The sequence below is a fragment of the Mastigoproctus giganteus genome, chromosome 5, assembly GCF_048544385.1.
Source record: "Mastigoproctus giganteus isolate SK-2022 chromosome 5, ASM4854438v1, whole genome shotgun sequence".
Taxonomy (NCBI): Eukaryota; Metazoa; Arthropoda; class Arachnida; order Uropygi; family Thelyphonidae; genus Mastigoproctus; species Mastigoproctus giganteus.
In genome coordinates this window covers 53956914-53976651 of record NC_143579.1, presented here as the reverse complement: position 1 = coordinate 53976651, position 19738 = coordinate 53956914, and the positions used below count along the sequence as shown (strand labels likewise).

General features: G+C 35.7%; 1 protein-coding gene across 4 annotated transcripts in view; it reads left to right on the top strand.

Moving 5' to 3' along the window:
- Positions 1-19738, top strand: part of LOC150085398 (uncharacterized) — a 650000-nt gene that overhangs the window by 70457 nt on the left and 559805 nt on the right. For all 4 annotated transcript variants that reach the window (XR_016546970.1, XM_090374027.1, XM_090374026.1 and 1 more), the window contains exon 2: positions 16855-17817. Coding sequence is in view for 3 of the 4 variants with exons in the window: in XM_090374027.1 (XP_090230153.1) it covers positions 17144-17817 (674 nt within the window). In the remaining variant the exon portion in view is untranslated. The remainder of the gene's footprint in view (positions 1-16854; positions 17818-19738) is intronic.

Below are 19738 nucleotides of genomic sequence, written 5' to 3'. Positions count from 1 at the left end.
TCTTAACACGCACGCTACAAACCCTTACACACAAGCACATTAGGCAATATCAAACCACTAAATATAGCCTGCATAAATTTCCAGGGTTCGCGAAGAGTACCTATCATCACCATATGAGAAAACAGAAATGATGCATATCTGAGTTTTGTTTTTCAAAAAGGTATATGTACCTCAATTCTTCAAAAGAAAGAATTGTGTGTCTGTAAATTATGAGTATGTATTCAAAAGTCTCTTTAGTAGGGATAAAAATTAGGCAGCTCTCGCCTGAGACCGAGGGTTTCATGTGACCTTTGGTCTCGAAATGACACTTAAAACCATGCTTGATTGCCTTGTTTCATAGCATGCAACGATAATTTTAGCTCCTTTTTTATTTGGAATTTCTTGCAGCCTTTTCTTTTACACTTATTATGCAGCTTTGGTTATTACTTTTTTCATTTAATTTGCCATTTTTTAACCTTGTTTGTTTTATTTTATTTTTTTGTGTTTGGAACTCTGATGCTTCCAGTCCAAGGCTGCCTTTGTTTTTGGTAGTACCATGATTCATCTCTAGCAATGGTCTTCTCCGGCTGATAACGTACATGATGTTCCAAGAAGAGACTGCACCATGAGCCTCCAAAAACGCCTCATATCTAAAGCATTTCTGGACACCGATGTTGCGCACATCAGTTGCACATTTTAGTCGTGTGTGTTAACAGCACCAATCGTCAACTCACGAAGCATACCTGCTTCACGTTACTATTGCATCGTTAATGGCATAACATACTTCCCCAAAACGTGGCAGACCATCAACGGCCTGCTTTCGGTCTTAAATGTATATGAGCTATTTGTACTTTTTGCATCTCTCAGAACTATCTATATGTACTGTTCAACTTCAGTATTCGCTTTGAAAACGTTCAGATATATGAGATGCGTGAAGCTTTAATGTGAAAACTTCGATTTGCCATTAGAGATACATACAAAATGATGCAGTTGCAGAAATTGTATGACATGTAACTACAGGATGATCGGCTGCAAAGTGTAAAATTTGTTGTCAAACGGCACCAGGAGTTTCCTCCATCTCCGCGATCGGGTGTAAATGAGAACATGTGAATAACTTCAAGTAAAACAGTGATAGAAAAAGTAAACTTACAAGTGACATTCTTTATTCTATACATGTTATGGCCATCTGTGTACAACCAGGAAAATTACGAATGAACACACTCAGTGCAAACAATTAACATCTTATTCAGCATAGAGGAACATGGCGCCTTCGTAGCCAGGTGGGCAGGAACAGTAGTGTGTAGCACACGCTTCTTGATTAGATCGGGGTTCGAGCCCGTGACCACCAAATACGGAGGATGCGGAAGGTCAGGGAATGACCAGTGTATATCCCCAGCCCAGATAAAGGGTGAGGGTTGGCGTCATGAAGGGCATCCGGCCGCAAAAATTTCATGCCAAAACAATAAAAAACGCTGGCCCCATATATAATGGGAAAAAGCGAGGACAAAAAAAAAAAAAAATTCAGCATAGAGGAACATGTTCATTGTGGGATTTACCTCAAAACATGGTCGTTTAAAACTACTAAAACATACTTCGTCGTGTTCGGTTCTGTTAGTATTAGTAGTAGCCATATAGTTCAAGGAAGCTTGCTTTTGCCACACTGGCCAAAAAAAAAAAAAAAAATAGATAAGAAAATACAAATTATGAGCTTCCCTCCTTAAACATGTAAGTACACTGTTCAAATTACCAGCCTAAACTACTTGCGAAGGCAACTTGTTCCGGCAATGAACAACTCTCTGGCTAAAAGAAAACTTCTGCAATCTAGTCTAAAACTCTACCCTTGTAATTCCTAGTTCTGGAATTCTGTATAACAGTGAAAATCCGGTCTTCATTAATTTTACTAACCCCTCTCAGAGCCTTATAAACCTCAATCATTTCCCCTCTAAGATGCCTGGTCGTAAAGCTCTGTAGTTCACATAATCGAAGCTTTTCCTCGTACGGTCACCCTTTTGTCGATCTTATTATGCGATATGCCCTTCTTTGGACCCTTTCAAGAAGCTAAATATCTTTTTTCAGATGAGGTCTCCATACTTGGACACAGTGTTCCAAATGTGGCTTTACAATTGCCTTGTACAGTGGGATTATAACATCCTTATCTCTACAGAATATTGTTCGATAAATCATCGATAGGACACCATGGGCTTTCCTAGCCGTCTGTTAAACTGCTCAGTAAACTTCATATCTGCACGTATCGTAACTCTCAGACTCCTTTCTTTTTCTATCGCTTTTAATTTAACCCCACCGTGTATAAGTTATTTTGGAGTTGCTATTCTCCAAGTGTAAGACATTAAATTTTTCTGCTTTAAAACATAGCTGCCACTTATCTGACCATTCTTGAAGCCTGTTCAAGTCATCTTGAAGGAGCTCTGCTTGGCACTGATCATTAATGACTCTCCCAATCTTTAAGCCATCTACAAATTTTCGACATCACACCCTTTACACCATCATCTATGTTGTTTATTAAAATCAGAAATGACAGTTGTCCAAGAACCGATCCTTAGGAGCCCCATTTCTCACATTACACCAATCTAAAAAATATCCATTATTCACAGTCCTCTGCCTTCTGCCCTGTAGCTACCCTACAATCTATCTTAGATTCTTTCCAGAAATCCCAACACATACAGTAACCTCTCGTGAGGAACTGAGCCAAATGGTTTGCCAAAATCCAAATAAACTTTGTCGAAATTGTTCCCTGCGTCTAGATCATGAATAACCGTGTCAGAATAGCTCACTAGTTTAATTAAACATGATTTTCCCTTAACAAAACCATGTTGTGTGCCTCGATCAGAATGCCATTTCTATCTAAATGTCCCTGGACTGCACTCTTGATCATTGCCTCTAAGATTTTCTCTACCACTGAAGTCGGACTAACCGGTCTGTAGCTATCGACTTCACTCTTAGAACCGCCTTTATGTATTGCGATGCGTTGGCACTTCTCCACTCCAAAGGAATCTCTCCCGAGTCCACAGATACTCTTACAATTAACTTCAATGTTTTGATAAATTCTCTGCCGCCTCCATCAAAATTACTAGGTATGGGGGAATCAAAAAAGCTTTACATTCACTCAGAATTAGTTGTGATAAAAGGTTGAAACAAACACCATACATTACACTTTTTAACACAGTCAAGACAAAATGACCCATTTTTACCACCACTCAATACACTTCCTCAGGCCAGTTTTGTAGAAGTTCTCTAATTTTCCTTCAAACCATGATTCGGAAGCAGAAATCGCTGATCATCGCAGCAAAGTGTTTTCCACGAAAAAAAGGACTTCAGGACAGGAAAGAGGAAGAAATCTGAGGGTGAAAGGTCGGTCGAATAAGCAGGATGCGTCGATTTTTCAAACCCACACTCGTGGGCACACCTCACTGCAGCATGCGAGGAATACACATGGACATTATCGTGGAGCAGGCGCACACCTTTTGACAGCTTTTTCTGACTTTTTTTCTTTTATAGAGGCATACCAGCGCACAGCTTTATGAGATGATTGGAATAATACTTCTCCGTCACAGCACAGTTCTTTTGAAAGTAATCTGTTAGCATTACACCATTCTGAGCCAATAAAACTGACAGCATCACATTGCCAGCACTTAGTTGCACATTTGCCTTTTTGGGGGAAGGTGGCAATTATGCATGCTTCCATTGTTCGATATTTGTTTAGTTTCGAGATCATTGTGATGAATCCAAGTTCCAACCATGGTGAGTAGCTGTGAAAAAAGACTTCTCTTGCTTTTTCTGGTACATCGACATTTCATGTGCACATTAAGTCTGCTTGATGGGTTCTCAAAAGTCTGAGAACCCATTTAGAAGACACTTTACTCATATGCAACTATTGATGAACGATGTTTTCCACAGACCTTACACTAATTTCGAGCTCTGCAGCTAGGCTAGTCCTCTGACACTAATACGGCAATCTTCCAGGATAAATGCCTCAAATGTTTGCAACACTCTCATCTGTTACAGCAGTTGCTGGGCATCCTGAAATTTCTTCATAATGCACCAAGGTTCTTCCACATTTGAATTGTTTATACCACTGTGCAACAAACACACTGTAAACTAGGCAGTCTTCTCCGCAAACAACAACCATTTCTTCATGGGTTGTTTTCAGTGTTTTCCCTTGCAGAAAGATTAACCGAATCACTGATCTGTATTCCATGTTATCCATTTATAACATTTCACTTCATTCAACGCTGCAAAAAAAAGAATGAATTGTCAGATCGAAATCAAAATGTGTGTGGTTGCTAATTTCAAGGTATCAAACAAAAAAGAATCTTTCTCTCACAACTACGTCTGGGTGAATACAAATCTTTTTTGAACCCCCTCGTTAAGGCCATCAACTCCAGGAGCCTTACATGCCCTTTGGATCGAAAGTTCATCTAACAAACAGGCATCTGTAATTTCAAAATCACTAATTTCATATAGTTGATCCTAAACTCGCACAGCTTCTCCTCAGCATAAAGATCTTTTGTCAATAAAGACCGATGCGTAATACCTATTCAATCCATCATGTTATGATCAAGATGGTTATCATTTTAACATTTTCGAAATAAATTAATTATCAGAGAGTACAGCATGTTATATGTAAAATTAATGTCTCGAGTACTCTCTTACTCCAAGTTTTTCACATTTTTGGTATGAGTTCTCATTTACAATGATGACCCTGTAGAACGGTGGCTAGCTTAATTACCTGTAAACATTTTGATTCGTCGTATCCTAAGGTTTAAAATTCGATTACTTGGGGATAAACACAATTATTAAGAATGTATTTCCTTAGCAAATTTCAATTCTATTTATATTTCAGCCTTCCGATGCAAATGAGTCCAAGTCATCCCAGATTGACAGAAACTACTAAAAGCTAGTTGAAAACGCGTTTATATATATTCAAATGTTTATTATAATTTCGTGGAACTATAACTTCCAACAAAATAAGCGGTTCTGCTATAGAAACATTCAGGGAGAATTGCAACTGGTCCTTGTTCGGCAGAGATTACATGACATACACTTCTCACTTGTTTTGCAGTTTATTAGCAGCACTGAAAGGAGACAGAAAGAAATCGTGTAATAAATGGGATGCGCACGTTGTTCTAGCGAAGCCATTTGCGCTGAAACATTTGGAAGGGCCACCGTAGATAAAATGCGGTATTTAGTAGCAAACCTGTGCGGCTTTCCAAGCACGCGCGCTTAGTGCAACTCAGGCTTGTCTTGTTGTTCCATCCATTGTGCTGTAATCCCGAAAGACGCCATATAGATGCCAGAAAAGGAGAAAAAAAAAACTTGGGAAAGCTCAAAGGAGGGTGACATTGTCGGAAATGAGGCGTAATAACTACAAATTTCCTCATGTTATTGAGTTCGCCTTTCTAATCCGTTATGTGGCCATAAACGAGAACAGCATCTTTAATATAGTAAGGGGCGTTATTGTGCACGATAGTCACGCACGTTCCACTTAGTGTCACAGTCCCTGTAGTTGTTTGGGTATGACTGTGCGTGCGACCTTACCGAAAATGTAATGAACTTTAGCACTGCTGAATACAAGACACAGAATCACCAACCTCGCTGACTTGGGGCTATAGCTTCCGTCACTTGAACATTTCTGCAATGTGACACAACTGTCTACTACACTCTTAACCCTCCACAATCTTCGCACGCTGTTTAGAATGCTATTTATTTTTAATCTCAGCTTGGTTAGCCTCTCTGGGAATTATTCAGAAATTTGTTATCTCCTTTCTAGGTGAAAATTTTTCATCGTGAGATAATAATACAGACAATAGAGAGTTTCGTTTATCATGAGTTAGGCACTGGGAAAGATTAGAAAAATAAGTAATGAGAGATAGCGAAATCGTTTAGATAATTTAAACAACAGCTATCAAAACGACGAAAGAAAGTTTCAAACTGAAACAAAGCTGTTAAAGTATTTTACTTTTAGTTTTATTGATACATAACTATAAAGTACAAAACCAATGATCCAGTGCTCTCAATTTACCGAAACGTTATCGACTACGTTTCGAGTTCTCTGGTGAAACCTTTTTTGGGCCAAACAGGAAATGGTGATTCTTAGTAAAAAGCCCAGAGCGTGGACACCTCCATCGCATCATATATACCAGAAATCCTTTAGTAATAATATTCAAAACAAGCAATTCAAAATGAAGTAGACGCTTTACTCTATTTGAAATAGATTAATGAGACCTAAAAGTAGAAAAGTAAAAATAAAAATCATAAACCTATTCCCTATCAATAGACATTTATAATATACTAATTAATATTATATTCTGATCGACATTTCGGATCCAACATTGCTTATCCGTTATAAAGACAAAAGTATGGTCTCCTCCAAGTTTGCTCTTTTAAAATTTAAGGGTTGAAAAATTTTGAGCCTTCATCCGAAATTTCCACAGGTATAAGCAACACGATACATTAAAAGAAGGCTATCGTTAACATCAGCTTACACATCTAAAACATACAAAATAATATAAACGCTAGCTAGGTTAAACATAACTTAAGCTCCTATAGCAGAAAAGTTCCCGAGTTTCATGCAAACAGAAATCCTAAGATCAACGAACACTTCCCACACTATAAATGAACTATGGTATGATAGCAGAATTGCAGGCAAGACTCATTAGGCAATATTTTAAAAAAGATACGTCATTAGCCTTCAAAAGGAGTGAAAAACAATTTACATTTGGATTTGGCGAACTTATATTCCTAAACGAAAAGTTCAACGTTCTCAACACAACTAAACTTAAAATTTATTTTACTGTAAAAACATTTTAATCGATGTAAAATAACCTTTATATGCACAGCGCACGGGAGTGGTAGAGAGCAACGTTTTCTATTCACCAAATGGTATGAACTCAGACTAACTTAGTGCCACCAAAGATGATACCTGATTCGAACCTATATGAAGTCTGCGAACACACCTTAAATCTACCTTTGATAGCCATAAAATATTGCAAAAAAAAATATATAATTGTACTACAGGTTCTTATATAGTATACCACACTATTAGTAGGCGCTTATTATGTAATACATGCATATTTTATTCGCGGAATGGCAGCGCCACCGTACAACCACTCACGTTTCGTAAAAATGCGGTAGATGGCAGGAAAGTGTACGTCCAAGAATACTTTGATACAATTACAAAGTCTGACTCATTGGTTATTAAGTGGCCTAAGTTACGTGCTATAAGCATGAACCGTTTTGTGAGGTGTTTCCTGATCATAATGGCTGATCCATGTTTCGTCACCAATCACTGTTCTGATAAGAAATTGTTTACAAACCATGTTAGTATTTCTCCACACTCTTTCAAGCGGCTTTGTTTCTGATCAGGTATCAAAAGCTGTGGAAAACGAGCACAGTGTCTGTAACAATGACGTATGCACCGCCATATAAGATTGATATTCTGCTGCTTAACTGATGAAGTGTGGTTTTCCTGTCTTCATCCAGAATCTCCTGGGCATTTTCAATCTTCTATAGAGTGGTGGAAGTTCTCGGCTGCCCAAGCCACAAGTTGTTAGCTGCAGATTCTCTATAATAATAACAATAGAGTAGATAGTCATCATAGAAACTGGCTGGTTGTATGGTGATGCTGCCATTCCATATAAGAAAGTTAAATATAAACATAAATATTTCTTCTCACTTAGTGTAATTTTTGGAAAATAGCCACACTATTTAACTTCATTATAGTCACTACTTTTTCATTTATCTTAGACGTATGATGCCTTATAAAATTCAGTGGTCATATGCTGAAATGGATGTCCACAAATTGATTTTGTTTCTGAATATTTCAACCTTTAGCCATAACTAAGGAGAAGAAGCGAAAAGCAATGATTTAGATGTTTTGTGTGCAAAGAGAATTGTTTAGAGAAACAAGCATAAGGTTGTAAGACACAAAATTTTCGAGTGTCTTCGTAAATACAAAGAGCACTGTGAGGGGAAAATAAAAATACAAATTCAAAAGCTAAAAATAACCACCGTTCTTTATGCACAAACACCTAATGAGGTCGCTGGCATCGGTTGAAATTGGTTTTTGTGGAAGAACACAATAACAATATACTTTCTCTCTTCGTAAGAGTACAAAATAAAGAAATTAAATTCCCGGCAGTAGCTCGGGATCTATATTAAAGAACACAAAGAATTAAGTATGAAAAAATAAATAACAGAAGTATAAAAACTAAAAATGAAAAAAAAAAATAAGAATGTGTCCTAGATTTTCAGCGTTCATCACTATGTAATGCAAAATGTGCCAGAAATAAGTTACTATAACAAAGAACATTATTTCACAAAATGTCTACACTATGCTGTCAAAATATTGGAGCAACCTTTCCTATTCACATAATCATTAACATATAATGTACAAATAAGAGGATATATTACGAAAATATATAAGTGTATAACTTTCCAGTAATTGGAAAAAATGATCGCTGCGAGACTTAACAAACGGGAAGATAATGGGATGATTTGCTGATGGAAGATCTTGATGCAATCGAGGTAGATGAAATGGAGCTTTGACCTTTTAAGAACAACTTAAGATACGAAGTTTAAACATTATGTGATTATATATTTAACAAAGATGGCTGGCTGCTTGGGGCCCACAAGAAGGGGCTTATCGCAAAATTTCTGTGTCCTGGTGACCTAGTCCTGTTCCTGTACAACAGAGACAGATTGGGCCACTAGGTCGCTGATCAATAAAGAAGCCCTAAAATGAATTGACCTTCGGCAATTTTCTACTATAAAACAAGTGCATCTATATACTTAAAAAATGCGGTATAACTACCGAAAAACACATTCTTTGCACTATGAAGGAATGGCAGAGTACTCAAGCACTGCGAAAGGCTATGGATTACTCTACTCTTCCCTTCACTTTCAAGTCCTCCTCGAAATGTCAATAATACGATTTTACAAATATTTAATGGATCATCTTTCGAAATACTATCCTGAACAGTAAAGCCAGTAAAGTCAGCCGATGCTCACGGCAGCTATGAGCTCACAATGTTCATGTCTGTTCTGGGTGGTATTGATTTTTTTCTACCAAGTTGACGAATGTTACCTAACCCAGTCCACTTGTATTTCGAATTCATGACACAAACTCTGAAGAACGTGCATAGGAATGAAGATGCATTTTATTCAAGGAGGTGCCAAATTTATTCAAGACCGAATTCTTGTACAATGTTAAAAACATTCACGTTGAACGAATACGGGTCTTGTAATGAAAATTTATAACACTGATGGCCAACAGCTCAACCCACTCTAACCAAAATGCATGTTCGCTTCTGTGGCTAGCGTTGATGGTACAATTTTTGACATATAAACCCCATGATTATGTAGCCATTAGAACTCCGATATAAATAATTAGAAAATACGCTCACGTTGTTGTAAAGCTAGCTTCCTGTATTCCCAACAAAAGAATACAGAGCAAACATTTTACTATTGAAGTAATATTAATAAGATATACGTACGAAGAGAATTTCACCTAGTTAAAACAAAGAAAGTTTTCAGATTTCTTGATAATGTTTCGGTTTTTCAATGTAAAGTTAATTCGCTCATTTTATGGCAGATTTTAAAGTCGTGCGTTTAGCACTGTGTCAGTGGATGAAGAAATATAAACAGAGAAAGGGCTGAGTACATAATAAAACCAGTAGCTGATAAAATGCCAACCGGAGAATCAGTTCGTCGAACTTGGGAGTGCATGCCAGAATAAGCACACAAAAGTGCGTACCGTCCGCACTGCGACGCCAATATCATGCATTAATAAACCATAAAGAATTGTCTGTCTAAACCACCACCACCACTCTTGCTGGTCACTTCTGAGAGTCTCCAAGAGAAAGTGCATTAGGTGAAACTGTGGATCGAGTTTCCGAGCTTTATTCCTTTAAGTGTCGGTTAAATATTCAACCCGTTACACTAACTCCCCATAAAGACGTGCAAGAAGAGAAGCATACGTTCTGCATTTGCAGTAAATTCCTATGTGACGGTGATTTCGTGACACGCAAATGTTTCTAAAGCTAGTAGAATATATGCATGGTATTGGCGACTACTGCTGGTTTTTGTTACTGAAAAAAAAGTTTAGATCGTTCTTCCTAAAACTTCTTCCATTTTATGATGGGGGAAAAGGTTATTTTTTCTTGTTTGATTTACTTAAAGGCTTCCATGAGAAAGCTGGAAAAAAATAGCGGCAGATAAAATTCTCTTCTTATATGAGTTCCAGTTCCCTCTTCCGGTAATCACTTCTTGTTAGTCTATGTGGATGACACCTCAGCTTTGATCTAGATTAAAGAGTTTCTATAGCTTCATGTTAAATTAATACATTATAATGTATTAATTTAACATGAAGATAGGATTCAAAAGAATAATGTACACGGAGAAGAACAAACGTATAGTTTGAAAATAATTATGTAATGAAATTACACAACTTGGTCGTAAAGATGTTTTGTTTTCCATGATAGACATCGTATCTTGTACCTGCAGTATTCTTGGAGAATCTCAGGTTTGAGTCAGAGATTGTTCTTAATCATTTACAATAGTTATGAAAGTTCCATGATGTGAGGACTGAATACGGTCGGATGAGTTCTTGTGAGAGAACATCGTAGTTTTTGATTATGCAGTTCAGGTGATCACAGTTTTATGCAGATGGCAGGCGTTTATAACTTATTACTAATTAGCACTGTGATTGCCTCATCAGAGGGGATTTGATAAGGATCAAAATGTCGTCTACAGACATAAGGAAGTCTTCATTAGCGGATATAAGCGGGGGAAAATAGTACAGAGAAGGTAGACCAGGTAACATTCCTCCAGTGTAACGTTCTTAATCTACATACAATGAAATGAACTCTTCTGTTCAGTAATTGTCATGTTTCCTAAAGGTTACTGACCTACAAAATTAAATGGTCCAATTTAGGCAACCTTTCCCTACATTGTTCTATCTATAGCTGTGACGGCATCTTATTACAATTCATATGTCGATGGGTTGTAATTAAGCAGCACAATCCCTCAATATGAAAATATTCTTTTAGTAGTTCGGTGAAGGTTCCAACACTTACGCTATTGAATATAAAAGTTCAACTATGGCATTTTCAATTTTGTAGTCAAATGACTGAACAAGTGAGTTTATAATGGCTAGTGGGACGCTTAGATAGAGAATAGTGAATTTTATTGGAATCAGGTGGTAAAAGATGGTTTATCAAGATAGGAATGGCGGTTTCTCCAATAACCTTAGCAATGGTGTGATATGAGGTTTTGCTGTTTTATGGAGTTATTATTTCGTGCCTTTGGGAAAATCTTTTGAGAAAGGATGCAGGAGAATTAATTGCCTTAGACATTTAATAATGAGACGCGGGGGCACTGTTTTCGCCTGCAATTACTGATGGACGGAGGGAGCTGATAGCGTCAATTAGTTTCTGTTGATGGGGATTGTTGATATTTCGAGAAACTAGTTATTTGTCAGGGTATATCTAAGTTGGCCACGATTTAGATTGTCCTAAAATCTGGAGATATAACTCACGGATTATAGAATTAATATGATCCTTTGAATGGCATGTTCCACAGGTATAATATCCACAGTCGTACAATTTAGAAAAGGAGCACTTCTTTCTGCGTTAGAACACATTTCTATTTTGTTTCCTAAAATTTATATACAAAACATAGTTTCGTATATATATTTCTCTTTCAGGCTCTAGTGTCTGAGTTAGTTTGTAAGTGGAGGCAGCAACAAGACTGAAGAAGTGAGAGAGAGAGAGAGAGAATCATAACAATAAACGTATGTTTTGTATATTACTTAGGAAATAAAATACAAATTTGTTATAATAGAAAGAAGTGTTCTTTTTTTTTTAACTTTAAAGCTATAGTCTGGTCTGATTGTTTTAGAATGTTGGGCAAGAATGCCCGAATTGGACTAGTGCTTTGGTTGGAACACACAACTTAAAATTTCAGTACCCATTTGGAAACGATATTTTTTTTTATTTGAACACCAACTTCCGACATTTTTAATTCGTTTAAGTCAAAGAAACTTCGCTACAGGAAAAAGTATGTATTGAAAAGTCTAATTTAATATTTTTAGATGAATTTGGTTAACAATACTGTTAAGATGAACTTGGTTATTAAGAATGCTATTAAGATGAATTTGGAAAATATTAGCAATAGAAACAGTTTCCTGATCTTGGCGCGCCTAGTTCCTATATTGGATCAATTGGGAGGCTGAATTTAATTAGAAATATTCTACGGAAATTTCATATATTTTGCATTAATAATTTTATTTATTTAGGAATTACTTCTTCAACTGATACATACTTCGTAAACATTTATCGTGTTTGCTAAAATGTATTTACCCTCAAAGTTAAGTGGTTCAATTCAGGCAACCTTCCCTTAGGGTGTTTTACCTTTAGCTAACCCTGATATCAATTGCTTTATGGTGCTTGCATTATTTGAGAAGAGCTTGTTGACATCACGCTGTAGATTATTTCAAGTTTAATCAAAATATTGTGTTTTGATTTCGCTCAGTGATCACATGAGTAGGAAGTAGTGTTGATAACGCACTCATGATTCTCCAGTAATCAGTGAATGAGAAATATATGATTGATGGTAGGTAGGTACTTTATGGATATATTTTAGAACTAAGATAAAAGCAGGAAAATTATGGAGAGAGAAAATTTCTCTATCGCTGGGTGTGACGCCACAGACAAGGACGGAAAATCGTCAGGAGGTTGGGTAGTTCATATGGAACGTCTGAATATCTTACGATGGTGCACAGAATTTGTAGTTGCGCTTTCTAAATTTTCTTCTTAGCTGCAGATTGGAAAGATGTCCTTAAAAAGAAAATTTCAAGTTAAATACAGTATTATTTTTGTACTATTGATGCACCAATCCGATCTCAGGTGAAGAGAGTAGGATGTCCTGTTCCCCGTGGGTTTGTACACAAATTTGAATTACAGAAAAGTCTGAGATTCAGAACTTTCAATCCAGAATTGTTTAAGATTAGGCGCAGTTTATAAAAAAAAAATCAGCATTTTACAATCCAGAAATATTAAGAAAGTAATCCGGCTTTCGTATCAACTATCACATTTATCTTTAAGAATACATACAAAAATGTGACAGTTCTGTTACATTTTTTTCGTAGATTCTTATAAGATGTTTGGAGATGTTTTTAGGACATATTTAAAAGTGTTTGCAGGTATAAGATGTTTGGAGATGTTTGTAGGACATATTTAAAAGTGTTTGCAGGTATAAGATGTTTAAATATGTTTGTAGGACATCTTTAAAAGTGTTTGCAGCTATAAGATGCTTAAAGACGTTTAAAAGATGTTTGCTAGATATAAGATGTTTAAAGATATTTAAAATATGTTTTGCAAAACTATTGTGTTCTGCAAACATCCTTTCAAACAAATAGCCTTATGAAAGCTAACTGGCTATTTGTTTAACAAATGAGACTGTTATGACAGCCAGTCCCTCATCAGATAATAGGTGATATCTAGTGACAACACACAGGCAAAACAGTTGTAAAGAAGTTGTTTGGGGGGTATACGTAATCAATTTTAAAAGCTGTGATATAGCTAAAGCTTCTGTTGAAAATAGTGCAAGCCTAGGGCAAGTCTGTATGAGTAAATCATGTCTAAGAGAGCTGAAAGTAAAATTTCATCAAAATCCATCTATTCGGAGTCAACTACATGTGGATGGATGGACAAAGAAATAGCAATTGTTGGATTTCTATTGGTTGGATTTTAATTAAATTTGAAAAGACTTGACAAATCGTTCTGAAAGAGCCAAATGTAAAATTTTATGAAAATTCGTCCACTGGAAGTCTCGTTATTCAATGCGCACGGACACAGTTAAGACAAATGGCGCTTTCTGCATATATGCAACGTGCCTAAAAAAGACAATACAACATAGCCTGAACAGCATACAGCCGATAAAAATAACAGTGTGAACAGTTATAAACTTATGCAATTTTATCATAACCTTCTCTGACGAAACAGAGGAGGTTAAAACATCTAAGTAAAGGTGACTGACATTCTCACAGGAATACAATTGGTCATAGTAAAAAAAGATTCGTTCTGAAATAGGGAACGCTAAAAGCGCGATACTTAAGGGAGGAGAAGTGGAATACAAGAAAATGAAGCTCTGTTAGTAAGGAGATTGAATCTACTGGAGAATGCATCAGGTTTGAATAAATTGCAATCCAAGTTTCTGCGTACCCAGGTCGCGGCAGTAAACAAAGCCGCTTACAGAGGTGTGAGGAGTCTTTGCAATGATAAGGAACATGCTAGCGGTAGCATAAAAAGCGAATAAAGTTAACCTAACATAGACACCATCCTGCTCATTGCGGCGATCGAGGGATGTTGCTATAACCTAGGGCCGAGAGTGCTTATAAAGTTGGATGAAGACTCTATTACACTTCTGTATCTACAGTACCCCATTCATTCGTCATTACTCCTTAAATAATTAATAAAGGTGAATTCGAACTCAATGTATAAGCCAACTTTTTTTTTCTTTATTTATACTTCAATTTTACTCATTCCAGAAGTGATTTCCTATGATTTCTCCATGAGTATAAACAACTTAAAATTTGTGGTTTATATTAATTTTATTTCATGGATTTTTAAGGTTCATAATTAATTCAGAGATTTTTAGCGATTTTTTTTTTATAATTGCAAAAACTATACTGTACATGTTCAAATAAAAATCTCTAGAACTGCTCGGAATAACCAAAATAGCATATTTTGTCTGGACATGCAAGTTAAAATTTTTAAAAAACTTGATTTAGTCAACAAAATATTTCTTTCCATAGGAATAACCTTGCTACTTAAAACGTCATACAAGAATTTTTTGCACAATTTTTAAGAATTTCACAATAAAAAAGTACCATAAAACTGTAACTGGAGCAACTTTAGGAATAGTTTTGCCTGTTTATTCGTCTTCTGAAGCTATGAAATGGACACATGGACATGTTTAAACATTGTCAACATGATGTTAATTCATCTTCTGAAGCTTTGAAATGGACATGCTGAAACATTGAGGCTGTGAAAACTTCTGAAGCTGTGAAATGGACATGAACATGTTTAAACATTGAGTTAACATCTTGTTTATTTGTCTTCTGAAGCTGTGAAATGGACATAGACATCGACACGTCTAAACATTGAGTCAACATGATGTTAATTCATCTTCTGAAGCTGTAAAATGGACATGGACATGTTTAAACAATGAGATAACATAATGTTTGATGGTCTTCTGAAGCCATGATAGGACAAGTTTAAACATCGAGTTAACATGATGTTTTTTCGTCTTTTGAAGCTGCAAAATAGGCAATTAAAAAAAAAAAAAACTAGCAGTTTTATACACAAGGGTTTGCAAATAATACAAAAATAACACTTTATTTAAAGAAGGTATAAAATCAATTGTTCCTAACAAAACCACGCGAAATGTAAAAACATTAAAAACATGTTCTGTACGTGAAAGACTGCGTCATGTGTTATTTCATCACAATCCTTTCCGAACCAACGAATTGGGAAAGAAGAGACGATGAAACAGCGTCCCTGGGTGACCACACGCTACGCTTCCTTGATTTGTCACGTGAGAGACATAATGTACAAGGAGAAAGTAACAAGTTTGGAAGTTTTACGTAAAAGGATATCTCCAGCTACTGAAGTAAGATATGGTGACGAAAAGAAGATGGAATATCACTTGGATGTGCGATGAAGCGGACTTCGAACCTACCTACAAACGATACGTATCTTAGAAGTCATTGAGAGGAAACGTAGACGAACATAAAGTAAGAGATTGCACATATCTATACGCGTGATTTCTTTTTATTTATTACATTTGGTTTCGTACATAAGGATTTTTAAATTTTTCTCACAGATTTTTGATTTTTTTTACCATGGTAACTTCACTACAGGATGTTTACTTATCAAATCAGAGTGCTTCTTGTGGTACACAATTTTGATATGAAAATGACGCTAGTGTCTAAGGGATAAACTTGTCAACGAGTTTGGAATGAAAACCCTTTACAATGGATTTTGCACAATAGCATCATATTCCAATCTCTAAAGATGATACTTTCCGTTGAGCTTTTTGTTTAGTTCCATAAACTAGTGCCTACTCGTATTTACTCCATTTTGACGTAGCGTGTGTTGTATCGAGCAATGCTGGCAATTAAAAACCTAATTTAATTAACTTAATTGAATTTAGTAAAATGTAGATATCAGGAATTAATTCCGGAGGAAGCTTAAGTTACTTTTAATGAGTTGTTGGAAAAAACGCTAAAAAAAAGAGAAATTTCTCCACTAAAATACAGAATTCAGAGAAAAAAATTATTAACATTATCTCCATCGCCACATATTAATGACAGTAAGTAGCTTCTACAGAATACATCAAAATAAGAAATCATTTATTAGGTACATCTTCAAATTGTGAAGGCTAATTTAAGAAAACTAAGAAGGGTTAGCTGCTGATTGGAAATGAATTCATAATTCAGAGTGCCAGCCCTACTTCTTTGATTGCTCAACCTATAGCAGATTGGTTAGATTTGTTGACAATAACATTGTAAATGGCCATGTTGTTCATGTAATTGTAACTTTTTGTGAATTATTTAACCAAATTAAATATTATTTGGCATAATAAAAAGTATAATGTACAATATTTTTCTTAATTGTAAAAATAAAATAAATTTGATATCGGAAAGGCAGTTTTAAAATTTAAATTTCTTGCTATCTTTCATTAAAGCACCCTGGTGTACAATATTAAGGTTGATAGGGTTGAGAGAATTAAAAGATCCCAGTAACTCAAACTTATGTTTCATATTAATAAATAATATATTTTTTGTCTTCCTAGATCGAGACTCCGGAATGAATCAACAATTCCAAGTGATGTATTTGAAGTGGAATTCGAAGGCTATGCTACAAATTCTCAACCACCCATTCAGTGAAAAGACCAGGACCTCAATTCTAACAAATGTACCCCAAAACAATGCTCCTCAGACCAAAAGTGAAACATCACTTTCAACGTTTTCTTAACTGTGAAATGTTCTGCTGAATTAGGAACAAACTGTTTACCCAACAGGTGCGATGGCACATCAAATGAAACTAACACACGCATTGTAAGAACTTCATGAACTAATGAAATGAAGACGTCCACGTGTTTCAGGACGTTTTGGGTTTGGACAATATTGTGTGTATTACCTACTTTGGCTATCAACGATGGTGAAATCACTCAGAGAGAGGCAATATTCACGGGATGCGGGTTAACATTTCGTGAATCTCGTGGAGTCATTGCCACACCCAACTTTCCTGATCCATATCCGGCACCTATCAATTGCCGATGGGTGATTGAAGCGCCAGCTGATAAAGTCATTGCTCTGTATTTCACTCAATTCTATATGCGTGAAGGAGTTACAGTGTCAGAATACGCCTTCTTCTCTGATACTTTATATATAGGGAAGAAAGAGTTCGGGATTATTAGTTCCGATCGTGAGCCGACATATTTGGTTAGTAACAAGCCTGTTGTTGTTCTAGACTTTGTGGTCAGAGAAGTCGGCAATATTCATATGCGTGTACGTCAGTTTCTTCTTAATGTTTTTGGCTTTAATATCACCTATGAAATAATCGGGAGAAATGAATCGGTGAGGAAAGATGCCTGTATTTATCATCATTGTTCATTCACAGGTTACTGCTTCGCATCTTCCTTCTTTGATAGATATTATTGCAGCTGCTTTGGAGACCATTTTGGAGCAGAATGCCAGTACGACTCAAAGTGTGGTCCTGCAGGAAACATTTGTAGAAATGGAGGGACATGCAAGTAAGAAATATACTTAGTTCCTAACACATTACTGAGTTTAAACAAATTGCTTCTTTCTAATCTTTAATGGAGTATAAATTGCAATTGTGAGTTTTACTTTAATGAAAAAATGTTAGATTCAGTTATTCTGAAAACAAATCCTTCAAAAAAAACATACTTCAGTGGAAAATAAGGAAAAATATTTTTCTTACCTTGTATTTATTCAAATATTTTTATGTTTTCACAAGCGCTCTAGCAACCTTAGAATGGTGAAACAACCTAAAAGTGTTACAGTGGTGCCTGTCAGTTCATTAGAGAATGAAAAGTTTTGAAATAAACTCAAACCAAATGGGTATCTTTCATAAAACTGTTCCTTCTAGCAGAGATAATTATTCTCAGTTACCAGTCAACGGATCATATGCCAAATGTCTCGAGGCTGATATTATAAATAACTGTCTTTGAGTTTCTGTATACGATGCATGCGTGTACACGTAAATAAACACGTTGCAGTAGCTAATTTCAAATACTTAAATAGTTTCGTTTATTTAGTGCACGTTCCGGTATCAACTTCGCAAAGTGCTTCCTTTTATCGACAGCATCGTGGTCTGAACACGTTTACTAGCAGCGAAATAACATCCATGTAGCTTTAAGCTTGAAATACGCACGCATATAAAATTTGGAATGAGCATTATCTAGAATCAATTTTGTAATGAGGGACCAAATCCAACTGGGATTACCACACAAAGACAGTTTAACAAGCAAACATATACATCAAAAGAGTTTACAGCACAAAATTCTTCTAATGAATCCAGCAACACGAGAATCATTTGCCGAAAATAAACAGCCCTTAAGTTTAAGGACACCCAAGTTTGAACTTGTTTCTAGATTTGTAAAGAAGGTTATATAACGACAGAAGCGGTGCATTGGCAATTTCATAACAAGACCAAGTTTTCAATGTAGCTTTAAATGAGAACAGATTTTCATGACATTAAAATCATTAATGAAGCAAAACTTCTCACTGGTTGTTAAAAATCATGTAGCCAACTTTAAAATACGGTCCACCTGAAACTAAATAAATTAATATAGATATCTGATAATGAATATTATTATCGAAGTTTTCAAGAAAGAAACATCGAAAAGAAATAATTTTATTTATCTAAAAGAAGTTTGAGTAGCATGTTTATTTTTGGACTGTACATTAAGCTACATAAATTGCTTTAGTATTAACTGAAAGCAACAAATGCTTATATGTTCAATATTTTATTTTGGCCGTCTACCAGTCAGCCAATAAATTAGTTCGTTGCTCTGAGTTACCCCAGAGTAACTCTTAATGCGAGTCCGCTCCAATATCAGAAAATTAATTTAAAATGTCAACCTTTAATATATTATTTATGGTATGTAATCGAAAGCCAGTTAAACAATTTCTGTAACATTAGATTTTCAACCAATCTGTACGATTAATTATTTAAAAGAATATTTAGGCTACAAGATTTATTTATTCCCAAGTTTGGTATCAGAACTTCACAGTTGGCATCAAGGAATTAATATTTTAGTTGTAGATTAAATGTATATTAATATTTTAGTGGTAAACTTAATAATATGGAAATGATTACAGCACGATTCGACTCAATAGGATGGTGGCATTTTCACGTTATACATTTTGAAAGGTACGTGTTAAGATCCCGTGAATTCCAGCCTCTGAATTCTAATCCCCAAAATCGACCTTTGAACATGAAATTAATAGGCATGATACAACTCATGACCTGATCTACGTAATCAAAACAATTCAAAACAACTTAATGAGACCAATTCAAAAGAACCTATGAGAACAATTCAAAACAACCCAATCCTCAGCTAAAAATTACCAATTTATTAACACAACCCTTAGTCTTTTCATAAAATGACGAAAGCTATAGAGTTCCTTGGCATTCCTTGCATTTAA